Source organism: Caenorhabditis remanei, chromosome III (assembly GCF_010183535.1).
Source record: "Caenorhabditis remanei strain PX506 chromosome III, whole genome shotgun sequence".
NCBI classification, from domain to species: domain Eukaryota; kingdom Metazoa; phylum Nematoda; class Chromadorea; order Rhabditida; family Rhabditidae; genus Caenorhabditis; species Caenorhabditis remanei.
In genome coordinates this window covers 14,278,489-14,306,361 of record NC_071330.1, presented here as the reverse complement: position 1 = coordinate 14,306,361, position 27,873 = coordinate 14,278,489, and the positions used below count along the sequence as shown (strand labels likewise).

Here is a 27,873-nt window from a genome sequence, read left to right as displayed (position 1 = left end):
ATCTCTCTTTCTCTACAGTTTGACTGTTTCCCTCTCAGGTCTCTCGCTTCCAACCGAAAACGCATACACACGGAGCCAGGCTCTCAGTAACACTTTTCGTTCGGTACCCTCACTATCCGCTCATCTCTCACTATTCCTCTCGAGACACAGCTCGCCCGGAACGATCCCTCGGGAAAAACTGCTCACCTCTAGTTGCATTGCGATGCAAAGTGACCCATCTGGCCACACTTGAAGCACTTGTAGCCGTTGTTGTAGGAGGTTCCAAAGCGGGTGCTTCCCTCTCCTCGCGAAGCACCCGGACCGCGAAACCACTGACTTTGGGATGGCTCGTTTATTCTTCTTCTCTTCAGTGGTCCCACATCTCCAGGAAGTAGCGATGCCAACACCATAAGCTGAGTTGGATCGCTGATCCCTCCACTCGATGCGTTCGTCAGACTTGCTAACGCCGTCGCTTTCTCCATCATGGCTGCCGCTCTCGGATCCTTATCGAGTAACTCCAACTCGGCATTCCTCGCCTTTATGAGTTCAAAAATCTTTTTGAAATCTTCATCATCCGGGTATTCGTCCATCTTCTTAGTGAGCAAGTTCGCCACCTTAATGTTGAAATCGGCTTGTTTTTGAAGCCCTTTTGCGCTGAGCTTGGGGGCTACTTCCGGTTGTCTCACGGCAGCCAAAACCGATCCTAGCATCGCTTCTACGTTCTTTCGGATTATTTCTCCGAGTTGTGCACTCTGAATATCCTCGTCCGCCATCTCCACGATTCACTTCTGTTTCTCGCAAATTTTATCAAAATTCTTCGAGTTCTCCCTCGCAAAAACACTGAAAATAATGTTTTTACTCACAATAATCACTTCAAACACATAAACCAAACAAATCCTACCAAAAAACGAACGAAACGCACGTAGAATGATTTCAATTTCTCTGTTTGCCGCTCTGTTAACATTCGTTCGCGGCGAGACCCTCGCCCATAATTGTGAGCGCCTTTAAATCGCACACTCTGCGTCTCTCTCAAAAAACCCGGTTCTCTCTTCCTCACAGGAAAATAACTATTAGTTGCGAATAGGGAGAGAAATGAAACATGAAGATATGCACTGAACAATAGAGATGTGAGAAGTGGACGGAGTTGACCATTGAACGTGATTTGAGATTCAGGGATTCTCGGGATAAGAATCATGTAGAGGATGAAGGAGGAGAAGTGTTGTAGGGAGAGGAAGAGGAACATCATCTGGAACAGAAATGTTTCTAGCATACTTTTTAATCGGACCGCCGCTTAACTCGCTTCAAACTGAGTTTTATAAGTTGAAAAATGTACCAAAATGTAGATCTCCAGAAGATCGTTCAAATCTAGAAATCACTTTTTCCACCGTAACCCGTTCAGATTTGCCCGTAGTTGAAAATGAACGATAATTTTGGATTGAGCTTGTCAAGACGGTTCAAATGAGTATAATCATGACATAGTTTGAAAATTTTTGAATTTTGATCATCCGTGATACCAAATTTCAGAAAAATTAAAATTTGTCAGAATATGGTCATCATTATACTCATTCTGCAAACAAGATGAGGGAAAAGATAATCGAAGCTGAGAGAACTTGACACATGATGGATTGCAACCTTTGTAGTTAAGTATGGCAGGTGATGTCAGTCACTGAGGCCCCGCCCACTTTTGACCTACTCTCTTATAGATCTAGTCCAGTCTCCCATAGTGATGAATTACCCAAACCCATTCCCTATCATACCCTTCAATTCATTTTTACTACCCATATACCCATTCACTCCGAATCCTTTTTGGATCTACCCAAATTTCAGTGTTATGTCAGTGTAAGTGGCAGAAATTTGCTACTAATTCTGAAAGTTGAGGTATTTTTTTCAGACGTGGCTTCCCTACTGGAGGGATTACTGTAGCTAATGATTACTCTGTCCAGCAAGTGAACCATTGTAGTGCTGACAACAAAAAAGGATCTAAAAAGGAAGAATAGGTTCCCAAAGTGTCCAACTATCGTGCTAATAGAGAGAAAATTACGGATGGCTACAAGTTCACCCAACTGAAATTGAAATTCGCGGAGAATCGATACATCACTTACCAACAGGCGAAAGATATTTCGAAGGAACTTGATCTGCCGATTCAAAAAGTGAAAAACTGGTTTGCGGCTGAGAGAAATGGAAGGAACCGGAAGAAAACAAGCAAATAATTGAATTACGGTAAAATGTATTGTGTTGAAATAAACTTGTTGCAGAATTCCAATTGTGGAGTACCTAAACATTATTATTTATTTTTGATAAATAATTCAACTTCAGCTCATTGAGATCTTTCAAATGAGTATGATCATGACTAGATTTGGAACAATTTCAGAAGTTTTACAATTTTTGGGTCCACATACGAAAAACCCAAAAAAACCCGTGGAAACGTTTTAAATAAAAAGAGTATAATCATGGATAGGTTTGGAGCTAATTGGGTTTCGGCACAAAAACTACAGTACCCCTCTTTGCAATTTCGTGTCGAGACCCAATTTCGCGGGTTTTTCGGGTTTTTCGGGTTTTTCGTAGTTGGACCCAAAAATTATAAAACTTCTGAAAATGCTCTTAAACTAGGCATGATTATACTCATTTAAAAGGTCGAAAAGTCAATGGACAGGTTAAGTATTCTTCATTTTGATATCTCCAACCATCCTGCGATCATTTTTATTGGAAAATTCAATAAATTCCACTTATTTTCCAATAAAAATCCTTCTATTCCATCGAAAACTGAGAAAGTTACAGATTTTCGAAACTTTTCGAAAATCCTAAAAATTGAATACGGCATTTGTCACTGTTTGATCTCAAAAATTCGAAATGTAGACCATATTTATTAGATTTATCACATCAAGACCTTTCAAATGAGTATAATCATGCCTAGATTTGGAGCAATTTCGATCTCGACACGAAAATTACAGTACCGCGCTTCCCCCGCTTTCGCGGCGAGACCCAACTTTATCCTAATCTAGTCATGATTACACTCATTTGAAAGGTCTTAACGTGCTGATTCCAAAAATATGAGTTTCGTGGAATCTTACACTAGGTTACGCTAGTTTAAGTGATTGTCAGATATTCGAAAAGTTTCGAAAATCCATAACTTTTTTATTTTCTGCTCAAATTAGATGATTTTTGGATCAAAATGTGCGGAATTCGTTGGTTTTGCTGAGAAAAATACCCAGGTACAGTAATCCGAAGGGTTTTTCGTAGTTGGGCCCAAAAATAGTAAAACTTCTGAAAATGCTCTAAAACTAGGCATGATTATACTCATTCGAAAGGTCGAAAAGTCAAAGGACAGGTTGAGTGTTCTTCCTTTTGCTATCTCCAACCATCCCGCGATCATTTTTATTGGAAAACTCAATAAATTCCTCGTATTTTCCAACAAAAATCATTATATTCCGGCAAAAACTGACAAAGTTAGAGATTTATTTTACAATGACCACCTTTACTGGATCTTTCATAATCCCCTCATTCTAAATTTGTTTCCGAGTACCCCCACTCTCCGTATATACTTATTAATCCGTCTCTCAAAGAGTATTTGAAAAAAGAGAGAAGAAGAAGTAAATCCCGTCTCTCCCTAACAACCAAATGTCATGTTTTCGAGAAAATTCCAAAATTGAAGAAAATTACACATTCTAAACACTAATTAGTGGTTGTAAGCTCGGAATTTTGAGAAAATTATAAAAAACATATTTTTCGAGGTGATTTCAAGCTGAAAACAAGCTGAAAGTTAAGAAAAATAACTGCACTTCGAAAATTTTTGAAACTCAAAAAAAATTCTCCCAATTTCAGTCTCAAAATAGGTAAAAAACCACGAACTGCTGGAAAAGTATATATCAAAAGTGCAAAAACTTTAGCATTTTGAAAATTTTCGAAAATCTGTAAAAGTGCACTTTTTCCTCTCTGGATACCCGCATTCTGACTCTAAAAATTCCAAAATTAGACATTTGGAAACCGATTTATTTATAACCATGGCATTTTCGAAAATCTCTGCTTCAAACCGTTCTGAAGCTGTAACCGGACAATTGACGGTTTCGAAATGTCCGGTTTTAAAAAGTCATGATTTCAGAGTATCGGTCTTACTAGGGAAGGTCATGGACTCGGTCTGGAGATAAGGGGCATTACCTATATCATTGGAAAGCTGAAATCACACTGATTCCAAATATTTATTCAGTTTTTGCCCTCGAGGCTTGGTATTCGAGAAAAACAAGGTCAAAGTTAGAAGTGTGCCGTAGTAATTCTAAATGTCACACCATGAAAATTTTTAATGAATCATATAGATTGAACGTAGAGCTTCATTTTTATAGTTGATAACTTTTTTATGCGGACACTCCCTAGAGAGTTATTCTCATTTTAAGACGACAGCTCAAAAATCGCACTAATTTGCACTGAAAAGAGTCGATTTGAGGGAGAAATTACTTCGACGATATGTATGTCACTTGCTAGGGAGCGTCCGTACAAAAAATTTGTCAACTACAAAAATAAAACTCTATTCGTGATCTATACACTCCATTAACAATCGATATTGTGATATGAACAAGGAGGATGTGACACATTTACAAAGTTGACCTTTTTCAACTAAAAACTGCTCTTGTCGCATTCTTTATGGCCAGTATTAAAGTACTACTGTAGCTGGACCTCCCGCTTCATATAATATCAGAACCGCTCATCCCCATTCCCAATTATTTTTTATTTTCGAGTATAATCCCCTCTTCTCAAAAAGAAGAAGTGTTTGTCAGAAGCGCTCTGCTCACCCAACAACCAACGTCACTTACCTTCCCTCTTCTCCTCCTCTTCCCCTCTATTTTTCCCCCATTCAACCCTATAATCTCACGGGGGCTCTTCTCGTGTCCCCCTCACATGTCCCTGCTTCTTCTTCTTCTTCTTTTTCGTTTTCTTCTAATCAGAAAACACAACTTCTTCTTTTCTCGTCTCTCTAACACGGGATTACCCAATCCGTTGTCTGAGCATCGATTGTGTGCTCCGCCCTCTTTCTGAGAGCCCCCCTTCTCATTCCTCATTTCCAGTCAATTTCAGTTGAGCCATGGCGGACACTACCCCGCAAACCTTCCGCCGCCTCAACTTCACTGATAAATACTTCGCGTGCCATGTCCTCCTCACCATATCCCTTGCTATCGCCGGGTTACTGTACCTGATCTTTGCGGACGTCCAACTTATCAACTTTATCGTCGCCGGTGCTGTATTCCTGGTCTTTGTGATTATGACGATTGTGGTCCAGTTCTTGAATTGTTTCAACACTTTTTTGTATAAAAAGATCAAGTCGCCGAAGATGAAGCGCGGAAGGATTTATGTGATGGTATTTTCGGCAGTGTTGGTGGTGATGGGTCTGGCGCCAAGGATTATGGTCTATTTTTTGGAGTACAATTCTCATGTGAGTTGGGGTTACGGTAGCTCAGGCGCGCTCAATGTAGCTAAGCAGTGTCTAAGGGTATAGCTAAAGACCTCTAAAGACCAAAATAGCTAACTTCCAATATTCATAAACTCTTGTACATTTCACCTTTTTTCCCCGGAAAACTCAATAAATTTCACACATTTTCCAATAAAAATCGTTCTATTCCGGCAAAAACTGAGAAAGTTACAGATTTTCGAAACTTTTCGAAAGTCCTGAAAATTGAAAACGCGATATATCTCGGTCTGATCTTAGAATTTTGAAATTTTGACCATATTTTTAGATTCACCACCTTAACACCTTTCAAATGAGTATAATCATGCCTATATTCGTAAATTTTCAGAAATTTTACAATTTTTGGGTTCCACTACAAAAAACCCTGTGGATTACTGTACCTGGATATTTTTTCCTGGCAAAACCAATGAATTCCGCACATTTTAATCCAAAAATCATTAAATTTGAGCAAAAAATAAAGAAGTTATGAATTTTCGAAACGTTTCGAAACAAAGTTGGGTCTCGCCGCGAAAATGCAAGGCGGGGAAGGGGGGTACTGTAGTTTTCGTGTCGAGACCCAAATTGCTCCAATTCTAGGCATGATTATACTTGTTTGAAAGGCCTTGAAGTCCTGAATCTAAAAAATTTGGTCTACATTTCAAACGTTTAAGATCAGACCGAGATATATCGCGTTTTCAATTTTCAGGATTTTCGAAAGTTTTCGAAAATCTGTAACTTTGTCAGTTTTTGCCGGAATAGAATGATTTTTGTTGGAAAATTTGTGGGATTTATTGAATTTTTCGGCCCAATTTCCAGACCTACGTCTTCTTCACCATGTGCAACCTGATCATCCCGATCCTCATGATGTCCCATCTCGCCAACTACGACTATGTCGATCGTATCTATCATAAACGTTTCGATGAAGTCTGGCTCGCCATCATCATTCACTCCATTCTCCTCGTCGCCTCAATCCGTCTCGCCGTCTCATATTCTGATGTCAAAGACTCCGTATCTATAACTGTCTGCCAGCTAATGATGGCCCCAATCAGTTTTGTGCATTCTATTGATTTCTATGTCGCAATGAGAGGAGATATCAGAATGAAAGATTATCCGGCGAGTTTTGACGTGGCGAATACGGTAAGAGTGGCACCGGTGGAGGCGATTGAAGTGGCGGCGTTGGCGACGGTTGTACAACAACAAGTGGAGGAAGAGGAGAAGGAGGAGAGGTGAGACAAGTTTCAGAATGGCAGGGTTTCGAAATGTCCCGGTTCTAAAAAGGAATGGTTTTCAGAGTGTCTGACTTCCCATTTTTGAAATATTTAGAAATTTCAAAACGAGATGACATAAATCGCTATAAATCTCTTAAGTGTCGAAATTTAAAGTTGTTTCACCAGAAAACGCGTCTAAAGCACGCCAGACAACTTCAACTTTTCATAAATTTTGGAGTCCGGCGTACCTTTGACGCGTTTACGAGGCAGCGCTTGACTTTTGGCATAGGGCTGGGGCGTCGTGGACGCGGTTTTTCTATTTAGCGAGTTTCAGTTGATTTAAGACCAATTTTGATGTGGTTTTTGAGTTAACATTGATTTTATGCAATTTTCGTAGTTTTAAGCTTAAATTCAGTCATTTCCAGTCATTTTTGGCGATAATAATTGCATTCAAATAAATTTTGAGCAAAATAGGCTAATTTTGTTTAAATTCGAAAAATTTTAATAGAAAACGGGGAGAAGAACTCACAATTTTTGAAATATCCGGTTCTGAAACGTCCTGGAGCCGTCTAACTAAATAATTTTGACCATTAAGATCAATTTTACGTTTTGAAACTATGAAACTTCGGCTTGAAACAAAAAATGAAATAAAATTTTGGTCAGTGTAACTATTCTGGTCACTGTACATGATTTTGTCAGTGTAACTTTTTCGTTTTTCAGCTTTTTTTGTGTCAGAATGTTATGGTTTTGAAACGTCTTGGAGCCATCTAATTAGATAATTTAGATAATTTAGACCTTTTTTTTATTATAACCATGAAACCTGAAATTTAGGCTCTAAACGTAAAATAAGAGTTTGGTCAGTGGAACTATTCATTTTTTCAGTTTTTTGAAACGTCTAGTTTTTAAATGTCTGGTTTTGAAACGTCCTGAAATCTAAAACTTTGAGAATTTGGAAATTTTGTTTTTATCGAAATTTGAGTATCTGAAGGCACTTTAAGTACGGTACCGGACGAAAAGGAATCAACTTTGAGAGTGTGCCGTAGTAATAATGAGTGTTACACCATAAAAATTTTTAATAAATCAAATAGATCAAGGGTAGACCTTCATTTTTGTAGTTGACAACTTTTTTGTACGGGCACTCCCTAGAGAGCTACAGTAATTTCTCCCTCAAATCGACCAATTTTAGTGGAAAATAGTGCGATTTTTGAGCTGTCGTCTTAAAATGTCCATAACTCTCTAGGGAGTGCCCGTACAAAAAAGTTGTCAACTACAAAAATAGAGCTCTACGTTCAATTTATATGATTCAATAAAAATTTTCATGGTGTGGCATTCAGAATTACTATGGCACACTCTCGGTCATTTTTCACTGAAAACAGCGAAACTTGATACCTTGTGTACTGTACCTCTAATCTCCAATTTTCCAGAATCGAGTGCCGTATCTGTGTCACCGAGTACAGCGACCTTAAAGTTCCCCGTATCTTGAAGGAATGTGGTCATACTATCTGTCATGATTGTGCGGATGTCCTTCTCAACCGCTTCAATCGTCATTATATGATGTGCCCGTTCTGTCAAATGATTACTGTAGTCAGAGGTAGGTCAGAAACAGGGCGGGACTTAGAACGGTTGATAATTATTACTTTGCGATAATTGAGATCGCCTAATTAAGTAATTAAGACTACATAATTATAATAAATTCAGGAAACGCCAACCTGCTTCCCAGAAACTTCTCAATGATCGAAATCATCGATGAACGGAACAAAAAACGAGGCGTCCCGGAAGTTGTTGTGGTTGAAGAGATCAAACCTCCAGAATAATTTCTTTCAGTTTTTTTTTATCAGTTGTAAATTCGTGTTTCTATCTCATCTTCTCAAATCTTGTGATTTTACCCAAAAATTCAAAAAATTCTGCATATTTTCCAATAAAAATCATTCTATTCCGGCGAAAACTGACAAAGTTACAGATTTTCGAAACTTTTTGAAAATTCAGAAAATTAAAAACATCATGTATCTCGTTTTGATCTTAGAATCTTAAAATGTTAACCAGATTTTCAAATTCAGCATGTCAAGACCTTTCAAATGAGTATAATCATGATTAGAATTGGAGCTAGTTGGGTCTCGACACGAAAACTACAGTAACCCGGGTACTGTAGTTTTCGTGGTAAGACCTCAGTTGCTCCAAACCTAGGGATGATTATACTCATTCGATAGCGCTTGAACTGCTGAATCTGGAAATCTGATTTTTTTTCAAATTTCACACTATTTTCGACACTTTTCGTAATAATACATTTTTTTGTTATTAAGATTCACATGGTCACATCTTATTTATCTGAAAGCTTATTTCTCTGAATGACTTTTTTTTTTCAATTCGAATTTTTGAGTCTTTGCATTTAGAACGTGTAATTTCACAAATTTCCGAGAGGAATTTTCGAATTTTCTATTCAAAAACATGACATTTGGTTGTTAAGAAAGAGGGGGACTTGCTTATTTTTCTTTTCAAATTTTTTCTTGAAGAAGGGGATTAAGATTTACGCTTTCTAATTGTGATAAAAGAATTGCATCTGAGGGGTTTTTGAAGCAAAGATAAACTTTTAGACGTCTCTTACAAAAAAAAATGTGTCAACGTGTACAAAAATGAAGCTCTAGTTTTCTACAACTCCCGCAAAAATTACCATAAGGGAACAGTAACGAACACAGAGGCTCACTTTTGATCATTTTCAGTTGTTATTCGACACGACGCAATCACTTTTTAAAAATTTCTCTTAAATTAATTCCAGCGTCAAGTTCTACAAATTGGGATCCCATTTCTCCTCCAAATCAACAAATTGGTGGTCTTTTCCAATGGAGAAATGGAGATAAAAGTGACAAACCCCTCCAAAGCATACTTGTCAACCGGGCCGAAACGGGCCGACACGGGCCGGCGCATAACTCGCGTCAAAATGAATATTATGAGCTGAAAAATATACCAAAATGTAGATCTCGACGATTTCTATGACCGTAACCTACTACGGGCCGGATGGCTATTCGTTAATGTGCCGCGGGCCGGGAAAAAGTGCCAAAAAAACGCGAAAATGGCCAAAAAAAAGCCATTCTAGCCCGGCCCACGGCACATTAACGAATAGCTATCCGGCCCGTAGTATGTCACGGACATAGAACTCGTCGAGATCTACATTTTTTTATATTTTTCAGCTCATAATATTCATTTTGACGCTAGTTACGAGCCGGCCCGTATCGGCCCGTTTCGGCCCGGTATGCTCCAAAGAGAAACAAAGAATCCCAGATTTCGAGAAAATTAGTGCCCTAGAAAACCAAATATTTTGAGATTTTGGTTTTCTAGTCCGCCAGATGGAATGGAAAACTGGCCGCCGAACTGGTACCAAATTCTCCTGAACTAGATCTCAATCTGATGGCCTAGAAAACCAATTTTCGAGAAAACTAGTCTATCTTTGAAGATCCCCCGGGGAGTAGTTTTTCACCTGATGGCCTAGGAAACCGAACAAGTTAGAACATAGACATTTATTATAATTTAAGTAAATTCATTATGCACTTTTCTTAGGCTTTATTCTTCATTATTGTAGATTCTTCTCTTATCCATACTGCTTTGTGTTTTGAATTCTACAGACTTAAACATAGACAGGAGTCAAGGAAATCAGAGATCTGAAAATGATCTTAAAATAGTTTTCCGTTATTTTTTTGTGATAAAACTTACTTTTTTGTCTTTTGACAGGCTCATCCATACTAAGAAGGTAGTCGGTGACAGGAAGAATATTAAAAATAACTGAATTCAATAGAAAATGAATGGGAGAACAGTGGCAAATGGGGCAGAGGGTCAGTATGTTGTCATGGTAAGGTCACAGAAGAAAATCTGCCACGTTTTGATAAAACTTGAAATTTCGAAACGTTTCGAAAGTCTGTAACTTCTTTCAATTTAGTTATAAAACAATGCATCATTAATTTTAATATTTTGCTTACCGAGAGCTATAATTTGAGTATAAACATGACACATTTCTATTCACTTTGAAAGTTTGTCTTTTTTGCGTCTCGGAGTATTCTACTTTTTTACGATGGCTCCGATTCTTATTTTTCCCTTATAATTAAAGATTTGACGGTCATTTTAAGCTTAAAACCAACGAAATCCGTCAAAAACTCACAAAGTTACAGATTTTCGAAACATTTCGAAATTTTTAGAAAATTTCAAACTGCTTTAACTCTGTCGGATTTTCCACTATCATTCTAAATTATTTAATCCTAGAATCTCCATGATCAGACGCTTCGAATGAGTATAATCATGTCTTATCTAGGGTCTCACCACAAAATTCCTACTGTATGCGCCTTTAAATAAGGAAGGGTTACTGTCGTTTTCGTAGTGGGACCCTACTTGGGCATGATTATACTCATTTGAAGCGTCTTGATGAGCTGAATTAAAATATATAAATTTCGTGGCATTTTTCTAGAAAAAATACGCTGATTTTTGTGGAACTCACTATCAGAATTTCGAAAATTTTCAAAAATCTGTAACTTTACCAATTTAAAGGGGGATGGAACTATTTCCAAAATGTTTGATTTTTTTATATGGTTCGACGCAGCATGGATGGGCCAATCGAAAATCCTCTTGGAGGTAGGTCTGAAAATCGTTCTAAAAGAAGTTATTCGCAAAAAAAGGGCCAAAAGGGAGGGTTTCGTGGTGCTCTTTTCTACCTAGTTCAAGGGGGAAAATTCTCATGGTGCGCGTGAAAAAATATAAAAGTCGAATAAAAACGTCAATCTTTTTCTCAAATGAGAATAATTGAGAATCGAGAAGGAGAAAAATTTATGGAAACAAGTAAAAACTAAGATAAAAAGAGGATAATGAATGAAAAATATTCATACAGCAAGTACCGACTTATCTATGTCATAGAAGCAACGTTCCATAAATTTTTCTCCTTCTCGATTCTCAATTATTCTCATTTGAGAAAAAGATTGACGTTTTTATTCTACTTTTATATTTTTTCACGCGCACCATGAGAATTTTCCCCCTTGAACTAGGTAGAAAAGAGCACCACGAAACCCTCCCTTTTGGCCCTTTTTTTGCGAATAACTTCTTTTAGAACGATTTTCAGACCTACCTCCAAGAGGATTTTCGATTGGCCCATCCATGCTGCGTCGAACCATATAAAAAAATCAAACATTTTGGAAATAGTTCCATCCCCCTTTAAGGGCGGGGTCAATAGGTTAAATTGGTTTTCGCTATTCTATTCAACATCATTGATTCATTTCCAATTAATTTTTTTTTCTTGAACTCGTCATCTATCGAAAATGATCACAGCTATGAAAATCGGGGCGAATATGGACGAAGAAAGAATGAGAGACAAATTCTGGGATCAAGAGGAGAAAGAAAAAAGTGAGCGGCCTAAAAACCCGAATTTCCCAAAACTAGTCCCTCCAGAAGTCTCCCCGATCCCATTCCTCCTCCAAATCAACAAACTGACGGTCCCTTCCAATGGAGAAATGAAGATAACCGTGACAAACCCCTCTAAAGAGGAACAAATCACAATTTTCGAATTTGATTCATATTTTTTCACGCTCTTCTCAGAGGACTTCAAACTATTCAAAGGTTACCAGGACTGGCATTTCGATTCCATTAAACGAGGAATTAATGTGTTGGCGCCAGGTGAGACGGTGACTTTTCAATTGAAGACTAGAAATCACGATCCGAAGGTACATGCATTCAGAATTCAGCATTTTTCGATATGCCCTTGTTTCCAGAATCCCAGGGACAATCCCCAATACAGGTACTCAAAACCTGCGGGTTACTTTAATGTGCATCACCGAAAATATGATAAGGGAGAGGAGGCAAAACTCGGGAAGATTCAGAATATGATTAATGTCGATGACTTTTTGGAGGAGAAAGGCAAAGTATGGGCGGTTTGTGAACAGGATTTCGAATTTGAGAATGACAAGACGGAGAAGTTTGAGTATTTCAAGATGGGCCATCAGGCTATGCTGCAATATCGATATGAGATGGAGACAGCAGACCGTACGTTCTGAAACCGGTATATTCCAAAATAGAATTGAGCGGAATGCCGTTTTTGAAATTACGGACGGCGGAATAAAATGTCATTTGTACACTAACATTAAAAATGATGTCGATTCTCAAATTGGTGGCCTAGAAACCCGAATTTCCGATTTCAGTTGTTTTTCATCAAAAAATCGCTCAAAACATGTCGACACTCTCAGAAATGACACCTGTGGCCTAGAATACCAAACTGGTGGCCTAGAAACCTAAATTTTCATTTTTGAGCAATTTTTCACGTTTTCAGAGTCGAAAATCTTTGCAAAATTGCTCAAAACCGCCTAGAAACACGAATGGCCTAGGAACGCCCAAATCTGCGGCCTAGAAACGAAGTAGTGAAATTTGTGTTAAATTTAGATTTTTTTTGTTGGGAAAATCACTCTATAACTAGGGTCCCACCACGAAAATTACAGTACCTCTCCAAATTAGAAGACACGTACCGTAGTTTTTGTGGTAAAATTCCAAGCTAGGCATGTTTATACAACTCAAGAATTTCGAAAATTTGAAACGTGGAGTAAAAATGGCCGAGCTACGGTAGTTCTAGTGATTTTTTTTAGGGGTTTGTTTTTTTATTCACCAAATATGTTCATATCTTTTCCAGAAGGAGAGTTCTGCAGTCAAATTTATCATATCTTCACAATGCGCCAAAGCAAATGGAATTTCCAACGTGGACTTGAAGGTCGATCAGTTACTTTCATTCCGGAGACGTCGTCCAAAGATATTGAATCGAAATTTGTCACGGAAAATAGGAAATTCGAATTTGATTTGCTTTATGCCGACGAGCCAAGAAAGAAGACGAATTTGACACCAGCGGAGAAAGCGACGGAGGCGCGCCAGAAGAAAGAGGGGAAGAAAAAGAAGAATCCGTGTTGCTCAATTTCGTGATTTCCTATTTATTTAAAAATAAATGGAGATTATTAATTAAACAATTAACTAAAACAATTAATTAAACGAGGTTCCCGATTCAAAATGTCCAAAAACCTCGCAAACAAGCCGGGGACTAGTTTTTCACCTCGCGGCCTAGAAACCCAAATTTTAAGAAACTTAGTCCACGCACTTTTTTTGAATTAGTAGCATTTCTTACAAATGTCCAATAACCTCAAAAGCAACACGCGGACTAGATTTCTATCTGGTGGCCTAGAAACCCAAATTTTGAATTTTTAAACAATGATTTATAGCTCAAAATAAAGAAAATAATCAGAGCTATCTTTGAAAAATATTAGAATTACTACGGTATGCTCCTTTAAATCTGGATTACTGTAGTTTCCGTGGTGGGACCCTGCTAGGACATGATTATACACATTCCAATGGTCTTGGCGCGCTGAATAAAGCAATTTTAGTTTCAGAAAAATTGACTCAAAATTCAGATACGGATATTTTAAAAATGAGAATTTTTTCGAAAAGTTTCGAAAATCTGTAACTTTTTCATTTTTGTAGAGGGCGCCTTGATTTTTTATGCAAATTGATGCTTGCAGACGCGGCTAGGTGTACAATATAATGTTGACTACTGTATGCACTTTTTAATTTGGGTTACTGTAGTTTCCGTGGTGGGACCCTACCAGGGCAGATTATACTCATTTCAAAGGTTTTCATTATCAATTTTCACGAAAAAATATGATTTATTAACAGAAATATGCATTTATCAAATAGAATAATTAAACATAGTAATTTTGGGTGCCACCATCTGAGGTACCGTCTCCGATTTGTGTACAACCACCTTTTCATCCAATCGAAGTCGAAACGCACCGCGCAAAATCATCCCAATCTCTACAGTACTCACTGCACACATTGCTGAAAACGAAACGTGGCACAGGGCGATTACTGTAGATGTTTTCCAGTCGGGTGACACGTGGATGCCAAAGTATACTGTAGCGGCGAGGATTACGGTATGGATGATGATAATGGTCCATGAGGTTTTGTCACGGAGAGAGTACATGAATTGGCACTCGGAATCCGTGTTGCAGAGGAATGTGATGCCGAAGAGGATGGCTGAGGTGGTGAAGACAATTAGGGAGTAGTAGATTGTCTGAAAATTGAAATTTCCGTCTGTGTGTCCGTGTGTCCGGATGTCCAGCAGAGTTTCCCAAAACACTAGTCCAGATGTTCATTCGTTTTTGGACAACCGGACACACAGGCACAAAATTTATTTTTAAGTGAAAAATTAACTGTTTGACTGAAAAATAGGGTTTTTGACTGAAAAACAGGGTTTTCGAACGAAAAATCGGGTTTTTGACTGGAAAATCGGGTTTTTGAGCAAACAAATCATGTTTTTAAGTCAACAATTGGGATTCTGACTGAAAAATCAACTTTTTGAATTAAAAAATCGACTTTTTGAGTGAAAAATTGAGTTCCATTCATTGTTGGGCATCTGGACACACAGACACACAGACACACAAATGTCCAGATGTCCAGAATCTCAATTCTGTCCGCTTGTCTGTGTGTCCGGATGTCCATTTTAGTCAGTTTTCAATTTTGGACATTCGGACACATGGAGACACAGACAGACACATCTGGACTTCCAGATCTACAGATTGACATCGGTAGCGGACATCTGAATACACAGACCCACCGAAATTAGAATTTTTTGGTTGAAATGGTCGAAAATGAGCTTGCGGACATCCGGACACACAGACATCCGGACAGACGACATTTTAACTTGATATTTTCCCGATTTTATTCAATTTTTCACAGATTTTTTCAAAAATTTCAAATAATGATTTCTGGACATCTGGACGGATTTTTGCACCAAAAACCGGAAAAATGGGACATCCGGACACTTGGACAGACACACAAACATACATTTTTGAAGTTTTGGATGCCCGAATGTTTGTCAGCGTATCCGGATATCGTCAGATTCAAATTTTGACTCGTTTTTGACTAATTTGAAGCGATTTTTCGCAATTTTCTGATCATTTTCAGCCTTTTTAATTTAAATTATAACTTCAAAGGGCTGCGAATGATCAAAAATGTGTGAAAAACCGCAAAATATGCTACAAAATCATGAAATTGCAATCAAAAATTGAATCTGAGGACATCCGGACACACAGATCGACATAATTTGATCTGTCCGGACACTATGGACATCCGGGCACACAGATCGACATAATTTGATCTGTCCGGACACTATGGACATCCGGGCACACAGATATCTGGACAGACCAAATTGCGTCGATCTGTGTTTCCGGACGCCGTCAGATTCAATTTTTGACTGGTTTTAGGCGATTTTTCGCAATTTTTTGCGTATTTTTGGTAATTTTCAGCCAACTCACCCACGCCCGAATCTCCACAAAATGCACGGCAACTCTCGGCACAATTCCACACGTGGCCACGCCCACCAGCCCAATCAATATCTCGTTTCGCCATCTCTCCAACTGATCAACTTTCAGAATTCTATGAATCCATCGGACGCCGACTCTCAGCAGACTAATCGCCCCGAAAATCAATAATTCAGTGAGAACGGTCTCTCCGAGTAGTTTGTAGTCTTCTAGGGTGTATTGGAAGAATAGGATGGAGAGGAGGTTGCTGACGAGATATGTGGCTAGGAATAGAGAGTAGATGAAGAGATAGAGAGCCGTGTAGTTTGAGAATTTGATGGCGTCGATTTGAGGCATTCTGGAAAGGAAGAAAATGGTTAAAAATCGGCATGAAAATAAGCAAAATCGGCGTAAAAATGAGCAAAAAACGGACATGTACAAAAACTAAGGGAGTATGGGTGTCCGAGACCGAGAGATCGAGATAATGAGGGGTCCGCGAAATCCAATGATCATTGCTGATGGTCAGGTAGATAAGGGTGTAGATCATAAGGACGGACCACACTACGGACGGAGATCTTATCTACTCCGCGAGCTGCCAATGCCTGAGTTAGGCAGCTAGGTTGTTTCATCTAAGTTTGATGTTAGAACCGATATTTGTCAAAACTGAAGTTTACATTTACATTCAAACATGGAATACACGCATACCGTAATCCTCGCCGCTACAGTATACCTTGGCATCGACGGACACTCGATTTTTTGCTCAAATTCTGATTTTTGACTTAAAAACTCAATTTTTCATTCAAAAAGTCGATTTTTTAGTTAGAAACCCAATGATTTTCGATTCAAAAACCAAATTTTCCGCTCGAAAACTGATTTTTCACTCAAAAACCCGATTTTTAAATAAAAAATCGCATTTTTCAAAAAGACGATTTTCCATTCAATAAGTCAAATTTTTACTCAAAATTTCGATTTTTTACTGAAAAACCAGATTTTTTGCTCAAGAACTGAATTTTGACTTAATAACTTGTTTTTTCATTCAAAAAGTCGATTTTTTCAATTAAAAATCGATTTTGTGTCTATCTGTCCGGACGTCAAAAAATGAATAAACATCTGCGCAGGTATTTCGTAAAGCTCTGCTGGACATCCGGACACACGGACACACAGACGGAAATTTCAATTTTCAGACAATCTACTACTCCCTAATTGTCTTCACCACCTCAGCCATCCTCTTCGGCATCACATTCCTCTGCAACACGGATTCCGAGTGCCAATTCATGTACTCTCTCCGTGACAAAACCTCATGGACCATTATCATCATCCATACCGTAATCCTCGCCGCTACAGTATACTTTGGCATCCACGTGTCACCCGACTGGAAAACATCTACAGTAATCGCCCTGTGCCACGTTTCGTTTTCAGCAATGTGTGCAGTGAGTACTGTAGAGATTGGGATGATTTTGCGCGGTGCGTTCCGACTTCGATTGGATGAGGAAAAGGTGGTTGTACACAAATCGGAGACGGTCCCTCAGATAGTGACACCCAAAATTACTATGTTTAATTATTCTATTTGATACTTACATTATAATAAAGCAATTTTCCGGTCGTGAGCCCCTTTCAAACGAGTATAATCATGCCCTACTAGGGTCTCACCACGAAAACTACAGTAACCTAGGATATACCAATTTTCCTAAAGTTTTTCACATACTGTCCCGGCCATTGGCTTCATTTTGAGTTATGAATTGTTGTTTCACGACTGAAATTCGCAAAGTTACAGATTTTCGAAAACATTCGAAATTCTGAATTTCACTAAAATCAGCGTATTTTTCTAGTAAAACAAAGCGAAATTTATACAATCAGATTCCTCACATCAATTCGCTTCGAATGAGTATAATCATGCCCTAGTAGGGTCCTACAGTAACCCTTCCTAATTTAAAGGAGCATACAGTAGTATAATAGTTTCGTGGTGGGACCCTAGATAGGGCATGATTTTGCTCATTTAAAGCGTCTGAACACACTGATTCTAAAATTAATAAATTAAGTAAGATTGTTTGAAATCTGACAGAGTTATAGCGATTCGAAGTTTTCCAGAAATTTCGAAATGTTTTGAAAATCTGTAACTTTGCCAGCTTTTGACGGATTTTATTAGTTTTAAGCTTAAAATCACTGTCAAATTTTTAATTATATGTGAAAAGTAAAATGCGATAAGTTTGGAGCCATCGTTATAAGTAGAATGCTCCATGAAGCAAAAATAGACAAAAATTAGACAGCTATCTCAATAACCTAATTTCTCCTTCTATCTCTACCACCACTATTTACCCTCTGTGTGCACGACCTTCTCTTTTTTGGATTCCTGCCAGAACCCCCCCCCCCCCCCCCTACTGTGTTTCTGTGTTTCCTCGGCATTCTTCTCTCCCGTTCATTTATTGATTCTAGACCATGAAAAACTCAGCGTTTCTTCTATTTCGTCTTCCTAAAAATGTGCAGCTCCACTTGTTGAGATGTTTCGAGTATAGTGAATTGTGAGTTTTCTACTGTATTTGGATATAAAGAACTTTTTTGATTTTGAATATTCAAACTAGTTTTTATGGTGTCATATCACTTTCTCATCGAATTTTGATTATTATGAAAATGTAGCCCTTGAAATTCTCTACATTTTATCAGTTGGAAGTTTTTTGATAGCTAGCAGCTGTAGCGACATAAAAGAGGGAAAAGCGCAAAAAGAGAGAGAGAGCGCAGACAGCGAGAGTGTCTGCCTTCTCTGCGCGTGCTCTCTCCCCGGTGGCGGCGGCGCCAAAACTTCAAGAAGGTGTAACTCGGCAGGGTGAAGAGCTACAAAAAAGTTGTTAATTACAAAATGTAGCCCTGAAAATTCGCTACATTTTTGCAATTGACCACTTTTTTCTGGCTCCGTCCACTTTTGAGATATAGCGCTTTGAATTTGAGCGCTTTGAGAGAGGGAGAGGCGCAGACAGCTAGACACTCTCTTTCTCTGAGCGCACTCTCTCACCCTCTTCTGCTCGTCGGTGACTTCAAAGCGATGTAATCTGTAGTTTGAAGAGCTACAAAAAAGTTGTCAACTACAAAAAAGTGTAGAATTTCAAGGGCTACAATTTTGCAGTTGACAACTTTTTCGGAAAAATTACAAAAACTACGAAAATTGAGACCCAAGAATTGCATTATTTTCTTTCCAGATTTACATTCTCCCTTCTCACCAACCGTACCAAACGACTTGTCGTCGGTTTAAAGAGTTTACCACGATCTGAAATCAATGTGGAAATTGGAAGAAATCTCATTATTCGAATTCCGACCAAACGACAAAGACACACATGTTTGCAATTCGTGTTCTACGATGAAAATGAATCGGAGGATGCGTTGAATGTGGATGTGACGCTTCCAAAACCCCCTCAGATCCAGGAGTATCAATTAGGTCGACCGATAGTTCACTGTGGATACGTCAAAGTTGCAACGGGAAGAGAAATGACGCTGAACGACTGGATGACTCATTTTCTGACGATTTTTTGGAAATCTAAACCTCGATTTCTGTGTATTTCGTTTGGAGCGGAGAGATTTGACATGCAATCGGTCTATAACATGTTCAAGCATTCAATATCGATTCGAATTTTAACTGATGCTTCGTCGTTGTTGGCTACTCGTGTGATTGAGAAATTCAAAAATACGAATCGACTTGATCTATTCCATATTCCATACACAACGGAGGATGTTATGTCACGGCAGAAGCTTTTCATGAGCAACTTTCAATATTTGGTGATAATGTTAGGTTCATTAAGTTTGGATGATTTGTTGATGATCAATTCGAAGAATTTTGCTATACAGCGAACCAATTTTTGTGCGAAAGACATGAATCGCTTCTTCAAACATTGGATCCTAGGCTCCAACCCAAGAATGATTTGGATGGCGATTCAGAGTTTTTCTGGACCTGTGAATTCACGGGAACTTTTGAGAGGACTCACTTATTCGGAGGTTCCAGGTACTGGACCAGCAGGAGTCCGATATGAGATTAGAAGAAGAGATCATGCTGTTGGATCAATTTATGTAGAATCCTTACCGTTACGTTTTGTGCTTACATTTTCTGTAAAAATGTTGTAACCCTTAAAATTCCTTTCTTGCTATCGTCACTCCTTTCTGCGTCTCCTCATGCAACTTCTACACGTTTTATCTTAAAAGTGGTCGGAGCTAAAACAAAAAGTTAACTATGAAAATGTGTAGAACTCCAAGGGCTACATTTTTGTAGTTGACAACTTTTTGATAACTGTTCACGTTTTTGAGAAATAGCAATTTGAAGTATAGCTGGGAAGAAGAGAACGGAGACAACGAGAGTGACTAGCTGTCTGCGTTATAACTCCTTGAGTTGTCTACCTATCAAAAATTCGTCAGTTAAAAAATGATAGCTCTCGAAACTTTCAACATTGTTGCGGTTAGAATAGCAAGTTACAAAACTTCAAACTGGGGAGAGAGAGCGCAGACAGCGAGAGTGTCTAACTGTCTGCACTCTCTCCTCCTTTGAAGCGTAATATTTCACAAAGTTTAGTAGCTATCAAAAAGTTTTCAACTACAAAAATGTAGCCCTTGAAATTCTACACATTTTTGTAGTTAACAAGTTTCCTCTAGCCCCGCCCCTTCATGAGATACAGCGCTGCGAAAAATATTTGTATATAAAAATTACCTTTTTTATCGCAAGTTTTGCCTGCTGGTCATGCTTTCAAAAAAAAAATTTCAATCAAAACTTCAAAGTACTCATTTCACTGCCTTTTTTTCAATCCTATGTGATTTTTTCTCTTTTTATTTTATAAATATTATCAAATCCAAAATTCAGGATGTCTGTGGGTTTCAAGAGAGTCGCAGACAGTTAGACGCTCTCGTTGTCTGCGCACTCTCCATTAGCTTCTAAGCGCTATAACTCTCTGGGGTATCAAGCTATCAAAAAATTATCAATTAATGAAATGTAGCCCTTGACTTTTTACACATTTTTTTAGTTGACAACTTTTTTCTAGCTACACCCACTTTTAAGATACAGCGGCTTGAAGTTAAGACTCCTGACAAGGGAACCTTTTTCATATCAGGGTTGAGAATTGGCTGAAACTTTGCACATATATACTTTCGACCCTGCTCTATCACATGCCGTTCTCAAAAGCTGCGCAATACGGCTCGTTGGCGAGAAAATTGGGTCTGAAAATTTCTTAAAATCGCCGTGTCATATTAAACGCGTGACGCCCCTTTCTTCATTCTCGCTTTCTCTATTAAAAATATGAACATCGGTGGTCCAGTGGTAGTGAGGGGGAGTCGGGGTAGGAAAGGTGTGGGTTCGATCCCGGCCACGCCAAATCTTTTTTTGCTTTTTTATTATGATTTTTTAAGGTCAATTATTGGGCCTGCATCGCGTTTTTTCGAGATTTGAAAAGTGTAATACTGATTTTTATGAGTATAGAAAAAAATTGTGACCACAAAAACGAAACAAATTTTTTCGAAGATTTCCACACTTTTTGATCATCAAGTGATGGTCATTAATTTTAAAACTTTGGAGAAACAACTTTTCCAAAAGAGTTCAGCATCTTTTCGAGATGAAAAAATGATGAATGACATGAGCTTTTTGAAGAAATTTTCTTTTGACAATCTTTCCTCGAAATGTGTTTTTCCAAAACAACATTGTTCTCGAATAATTAATGACCATCACTTGATGATCAAAAAGTGTGGAAATCTTCGAAAAAATTTGTTTCGTTTTTGTGGTCCCAATTTTTTTCTATACTCATAAAAATCAGTATTACACTTTTCAAATCTCGAAAAAACGCTATACTGACCTAAAAATTCCATCTTGAAAATCCATAATAAAAAAGCAAAAAAAGATTCTACGTGGCCGGGATCGAACCCACACCTTTCCTACCCCGACTCCCCCTCACTACCACTGGACCACCGATGTTCATATTTTTAATAGAGAAAGCGAGAATGAAGAAAGGGGCGTCACGCGTTTAATATGACACGGCGATTTTCAGAAATTTTCCGACCCAATTTTCTCGCGAACGAGCCGTATTGCGCAGCTTTTGAGAACGGCATGTGATAGAGCAGGGTCGAAAGTATATATGTGCCAAGTTTCAGCCAATTCTCAACCCTGATATGAAAAAGGTTCCCTTGTGAGAGAGGGAGAGGCGCAGACAGCTAGAGTGTCTAACTGTCTGCGCTCTCTATAAACAAATTTATGAAACTACAGTAACCTTCATTCACTTCAATACAATAGTAATATAAACATCTAAAAATGCTCCAAATACGACTCATCGCCATCATCATCGGCATCCACAATCTCCACATCGTCATCTCCTGGCTCCGCCTCCGCCATCTGATCCCCGATTTTCTGCTTCCATTCCGGCCATCGCTCACTTATTCTATCATACGACGGGTGCTGTTTTTGTACCATAAACGCAGTGCGGAGTGGCTGAAAATATTGAAAAAAAAAATTATTTTTTTTTTGACGCTTACAATATTTTCTCGTCGATACTTCAGAATCGTGGAGACCGCAAACCACGGGATCGCGAAAAATGGGAGAGCGGCGACAAACCATCCGAATATCTGGAAAAAATAGTGAGGGAAAAGGAGAGAGCGCAGACAACTAGACACTCTAGCTGTCTGCGTCTCTCCCTCTCTCAGGGCGCTCAATCTCAAGCCGTTGTATCTCAAAAGTGGGCGGAGCTAGAAAAAAGTGGTCAACTACAAAAATGTAGGAAAATTCAAGGGCTACATTTTTGTAGTTGATAATTTTTTGATAGCTTGATACCCCAGAGAGTTATAGCGCTTAGAAGCTAATGGAGAGTGCGCAGGCAACGAGAGCGTCTAACTGTCTGCGTCTCTTCTCTCTTTGTTATAATGGGTGCTCAACTTCAAACCGCTGTATCTCAAAAGTGGGCGGAGCTAGAAAAAAGTTGTCAACTGCAAAAATGTAGGAAATTTTAACAGCTACATTTTTGTAGTTGACAACTTTTTGATAGATGTTCACGTTATTTAGATAGCTTACATCAAATAGCGGTGGATACTTGACACCATCCTCATTATACGGATACTTCCGACTACCAGCCAACACGCCCATCACACAAATCGCACATAGTGGTGTGATGAATCTCCACATAATCGTCCATATATAACTTGTCGGTCCCAACCATTGGCTCCAAACATTTTTCGGTTCTCCGCCTCCACGGAGTTCTCTCATATCTTGACGGAAATCATCCAAACCGTAACACCAACAGACGACGATACACATAAAGGCGGTACCGAGGGTGGAGGACACGCCGGCGCTGTACTCGTCGTACAGATCGAACCAATAGTAGCCGGCCTGGAAAGATTCGGAAAGATAATGAAATGGGCTATATTTTTGCTGTTGGAAGTTTTTAGATATCTCTTTTTCCGGGCGAGTTACAGCGTTTTGAAGGTAGTGCAGACAGCGAGTGTATCTGGTTGTCTGCGCTCTTTCCTACTTCAAAGCGTTATATCTCAAAAAATTGAGTAGCTATAAAAAAGTTGTCAACTACAAAAATGTAGCCCTTGAAATTTCCTTCACATTTGTAGTTGGTATCTTTTTTCTAGCTTCGCCCCGTTTTGAGATACAACGCTTTAAAGCCAGGGGCGTATCTGGAGAGACGCAGACAGCTAGAGTGTCTAACTGTCTGCACTCTCTTCCTCTTTGAAGCGTTATATCTCAAAAGTAGGCGGAGCTAGATTAATGTGGTCAACTACAAACATGTAAAAAATTATAAGAGCTATGTTTTTGTAGTTGATACCTTTTCGATAGCACCGCAAATTTTTGGAACTTTTTCCTTCTGAAATTTTCGATTTCAAAAATTTTAAAATTTCTCCTGATAACCTTGGTTCCAAAATTTCCAAAATTTCAATTATAAAAATATCTATTCTTACTACAAAAACTGGCTGAAAATAGTCAAAAATCGGCCAGATGCACCATTTTTTGAAAACGCGTCCAAGGTGCGCCAACCAAAGTATATATTCTCGTTTTTGGTGGAAATCATTGGCTAAAATGGGTCAAAAATGTGTTTGGGGTTGAAAATTCCAAAATCTCAACTCTCTACTTTGAGAAATTGTGGAAAATAGTCTGAAATTGGTCAAATGCACCATATTTTTTGAAACGCGTCCAAGGTGTAAGTGGTAAAATCTGGATTTTCGCTTAAAAAAACGTTGCAAAAACACAAAAAATACTGTAATTAGCTAAAAAATCAGTGAAAATTGGATTGAAAATCACCAGGGAACAAAATTCATTAAGGAAATAGCGTAGACAGCGAGAGTGTCTAACTGTCTGCGCTCTCTCCACGCGAGGCTACGAAGTTCAAAGCGCCATAACTCAAAAATGTGAACAGTTATTAAAATATAGTCAATTACAAATTTATAGCCCTTGAAATTTCCTTCAATTTTGCAGTTGACAATTTTTTTGTAGCTCCGCCCACTTTTGAGATACAGCGGCTTGAAGTTGAGCGCCCGGAGAAAGAGAAAGGCGCAGACAACGAGAGTGTCTGGTTGTCTGCGCACTCTCAAACTCACATCAGTAGTCATAACCAATCCCAACGTAAAAAACGTCAGCGACACCGCCAGTACCGTAACCCATCGATGGCGACGAAGGTATCCAAATCGATCGGATAGACACGAGCACACAATTTCGACAATCACAATTTCGGTACTCATACCGAGCAGCAGCAACATGAGAAAGAACAGTCCATGCCAGAGATACGGTATGGGCATCTGAGAGATCGCTTCGGTATAGACGATGAACGCGAGGGCGTGGCCATCTTTAATCACTTTTGGCACAGGGACGTCTTGTTGTTTGGCCAGGAAGCCGAGGGTGGCGAAGACGGCGGTGGCACCCAGCAGGGACATCAAAGTGTCACAGAGGACCAGTAGGAAGGCGTCCTAAACAAAAATGTTTTTTTTGAAATTTTTTACATGAGCGTGTTCCCCATGTTTTCAGCTTTCTAGCAAACTGAAAATCGTGCCAAACGGACGTCTCTACGCGGAGTTACAAGTGGTGGCAAGAGAGTGAGAGAGCGCAGACGACGAGACACTCTCGTCGTCTGCGCTCTCTCACTCTCTCGCCAGCCTTCGTAACTCTTCACCGTCTTGACCTAGAAACTTGATTATTTTTCGGTATAGATCAGAAATTTACGAGGAACACGATGGATATAATTTTAGTTCTATAAAATGTTATTTTCAAAAATAAAACAAGGCAGAAACTTTTTTTCACTTTTTTAGAAAAAATGGTCCTGTAAGACTCACTCTATACCAATTATAGCTCTTCTTATTATACGACGCGATATTCATCAATCCGCCTTGGCCAATTGATAGTGAAAAACATATTTGAGTCATTGCATCGGTCCACGTTCGCAAGTTTATCAAAAACGCAAAATCCGGCTCACCCCACAAATAGTATAAACCATTTGCCGCACCATCCAGGGTGATGCCTCGAATCATTAGGATTACGATAATGATGTACGGTAGGATTACGGTAAAGTAGGAGAGTTTTCCAATCATTTTCATTCCTCGAATCAAGACAATCGAGGCAGCCACCCAGCAAATCGCCACGGCGCCCAACGTTGCCCAGTTGATGAAATTGAAGTCGGTGAAGCCGGTGGAGGGATTGATCACGAAGTTTCTAAAGTTGATATCTCAAAAACAAGCAGAGTTATCAAAAGGTTGTCAACTACAAAATTATAGCCCTTGAAATTTGGTACATTTTTGCAGTTGACAACTTTTTTCTAGCTCTTCACCCTGCAGAGTTACGCCGGTTTGAAGTTCAGGGGTGAGAGAGCGCGCGCAGAGAAAGCAGACACTCTCGCTGTCTGCGCTCTCTCTCCGTCTCTCTCGCTCCGCTCTTCTCCCTCTTCTATCTCGCTACTGTTGCTAGCTATCAAAAAACTTCCAACTGATAAAATGTAGAGAATTTCAAGGGCTACATTTTCATAATAATCAAAATTTGAATGGAAAAAGTTAAGACATTAAAAAAAACGATTTGAAAAACTTACGTAAAAAACTGCTCGGTCCCACTAGCCATGGTCAAATTGCCGGGATCTTGACACCTTCCTTTGAAAAACTTGTGATTTCTGGTTGCATTTTTTCCATCCTTATCAATAAAATCCGTAAACAATCCTTTACACCTCTTCTGCACGACGCCCACGTAGCATACACTATTCCCCAGGTTGTTCCACTCATTATTACACTTGGACAGTTTGACAGCGTTGCCAGTGTTGCCCAAATAGATTCCAATCCATGAGATAAGAATCATGTAGTAGATACCAATGACTGCGCCGACGAGACAACACATCCAACCGATTCCTGAAATGTTTTATATCTCAAAAATGGGCGGAGCGAGAAAAAAGTTGTCAACTACAAAACTGTAGAAAATTTTAAGGGCTCCATTTTTGTAGTTGACAACTTTTTGATAGCTATACACCTCAAGGAGTTATAGTGCTTAGAAGCTGAGCAGAGAGAGAGCGCGCGCAGACAACGAGAGTGTCTAACTGTCTGCACCTCTCTTTAAAGGTGTTCAACTTGAACGCTTCGTATCTCAAAAGTGGGAGAAGCTACACAAAATTTGTCAACTAATAAAATGTAGGAAATTTCAAGGGCTACATTTTTGTAGTTAGTAATTTATAATAGCTATTCAGGTTTTTGAGTTATAGCGCTTTTAAGTTAAGAAACAGGAGAGAGCGCAGACAACGAGACATTCTAGTTTCTCTGTGTCTCTCTAGAAGTCAGCCGACTTTTTGTTCCCTTACCTTCCAGCACCGGCATAATCCTTCTGAAAACCGCCGGTGGACTCTTCGCCGCGTACTGTCCCAACACGAATTCCATATGAATCGCCGGAATCGCAAATATGAATGCACAAACGATATAGGAGATGAGGAACGCGACGCCACCATTTCGATAAGCCATTTGTGGGAATCTCCAAATGTTTCCAAGTCCGACAGCTTGTCCGAGAGAGCTCAATAGGGATTCGATCTGAAATTTTGAGTCGTCGAAAAAAATTATTATTGGAGGGTGGAGCGCCGCCGCGTGCCGGAGAGCGCCACATTCATATACGCCCGGCAGCCCTTTCTTTTTTGTCGACCGGTGTGGCGCAGGCGGTAGCGACCTCGTTTTGGATCCACTGCCGGGTACCCCCACGGGTTCGATTCCTCTCGGTGGTTTTTTCTTTTTTCTCTTTTTTTTTCATTATTTTTCCCTTTTTTCCCCTTTCTTACCCCTTTAAAAGCCTGCCGATTGGTATTCTCCATTTCCACATAATTCTTATAAGCCTTCCGCCCTCTATCCGTTTTCTTCTCGTTCACAAATTGATCCGGACGGAAGTTCGCCTCGTTATCTCTTTCATCATCAGCTTTTGGTGGCTCCTTTTTTGTAGTAGTTGTAGTATTTGTAGTATTTGTAGTTTGTGTAGTCGATGGAGCAGTTGGCGTCATCGATTTGGATACGGTCGTGGTGGTCCCGGTGGTTACGGTGGTTACGGTCGTCTCAGGAATCTTCTTCCGCTGCATCGTAAATTTTTCGATTCCACGATTAGATTTGATTTTTGGGAATAAACTGGAGAATGCGATATGAGAATGAATAAAAATGTGGAAATCGATTAGCAGAAAAAAATTGTTGAAAAAAAAAACAATTCCACGCAAGAAACATTTTTTGGAAAAGGTAATGTCACGCCTAATTTCTTGAGTTTTTTGAGAAAACTTTCAATTTTTTAATCTAAAAAAATAGAGATGAGAGAGCGCAGACAGTCAGGCACTCTCGCGTCTCTCCGGTGTCTCCCTCTGCGTCTCTCCGGTGTCTCGTTTGGCTTGTTTGTCTTATAACGGTTGTATCTCGAAAGTGGGCGGAGCTAGAAAAAAGTTGTCAACTACGAAAATGTAGAAAATTTTAAGAACTACATTTTTGTAGTTGACCAATTTTTGATAGC

At 39.1% G+C, this 27,873-nt stretch overlaps 5 protein-coding genes across 5 annotated transcripts; 3 read left to right on the top strand and 2 right to left on the bottom strand.

Moving 5' to 3' along the window:
- Positions 1 to 5,053: 5,053 nt before the first annotated feature.
- On the top strand, positions 5,054 to 8,435 carry GCK72_011312 (uncharacterized protein; the record flags this gene model as incomplete). The annotated part of the gene is made up of 4 exons (XM_053728364.1): positions 5,054 to 5,401; positions 6,230 to 6,639; positions 8,046 to 8,212; positions 8,320 to 8,435. 4 exons carry the CDS (start codon positions 5,054 to 5,056, stop codon positions 8,433 to 8,435), a joined length of 1,041 nt encoding a protein of 346 aa, XP_053587941.1.
- A 3,477-nt stretch (positions 8,436 to 11,912) lies between these two features.
- GCK72_011311 (uncharacterized protein) lies at positions 11,913 to 13,554 on the top strand (the record flags this gene model as incomplete). The annotated part of the gene is made up of 4 exons (XM_053728363.1): positions 11,913 to 11,997; positions 12,043 to 12,314; positions 12,363 to 12,633; positions 13,271 to 13,554. The coding sequence occupies 4 exons, from the start codon at positions 11,913 to 11,915 to the stop codon at positions 13,552 to 13,554; spliced, it is 912 nt and encodes a 303-aa protein (XP_053587940.1).
- A 757-nt stretch (positions 13,555 to 14,311) lies between these two features.
- Positions 14,312 to 16,280, bottom strand: GCK72_011310 (uncharacterized protein; the record flags this gene model as incomplete). Its single annotated transcript, XM_003094174.2, has 2 exons — positions 14,312 to 14,695; positions 15,939 to 16,280. 2 exons carry the CDS (start codon positions 16,278 to 16,280, stop codon positions 14,312 to 14,314), a joined length of 726 nt encoding a protein of 241 aa, XP_003094222.2.
- Positions 16,281 to 18,359: 2,079 nt separating this feature from the next.
- On the top strand, positions 18,360 to 20,030 carry GCK72_011309 (uncharacterized protein; the record flags this gene model as incomplete). Its single annotated transcript, XM_053728362.1, has 2 exons — positions 18,360 to 18,442; positions 19,115 to 20,030. The coding sequence occupies 2 exons, from the start codon at positions 18,360 to 18,362 to the stop codon at positions 20,028 to 20,030; spliced, it is 999 nt and encodes a 332-aa protein (XP_053587939.1).
- A 2,155-nt stretch (positions 20,031 to 22,185) lies between these two features.
- On the bottom strand, positions 22,186 to 27,457 carry GCK72_011308 (uncharacterized protein; the record flags this gene model as incomplete). Its single annotated transcript, XM_053728361.1, has 8 exons — positions 22,186 to 22,368; positions 22,413 to 22,502; positions 22,945 to 23,259; positions 24,474 to 24,839; positions 25,203 to 25,578; positions 25,949 to 26,258; positions 26,702 to 26,924; positions 27,167 to 27,457. The coding sequence occupies 8 exons, from the start codon at positions 27,455 to 27,457 to the stop codon at positions 22,186 to 22,188; spliced, it is 2,154 nt and encodes a 717-aa protein (XP_053587938.1).
- Positions 27,458 to 27,873: the final 416 nt, after the last annotated feature.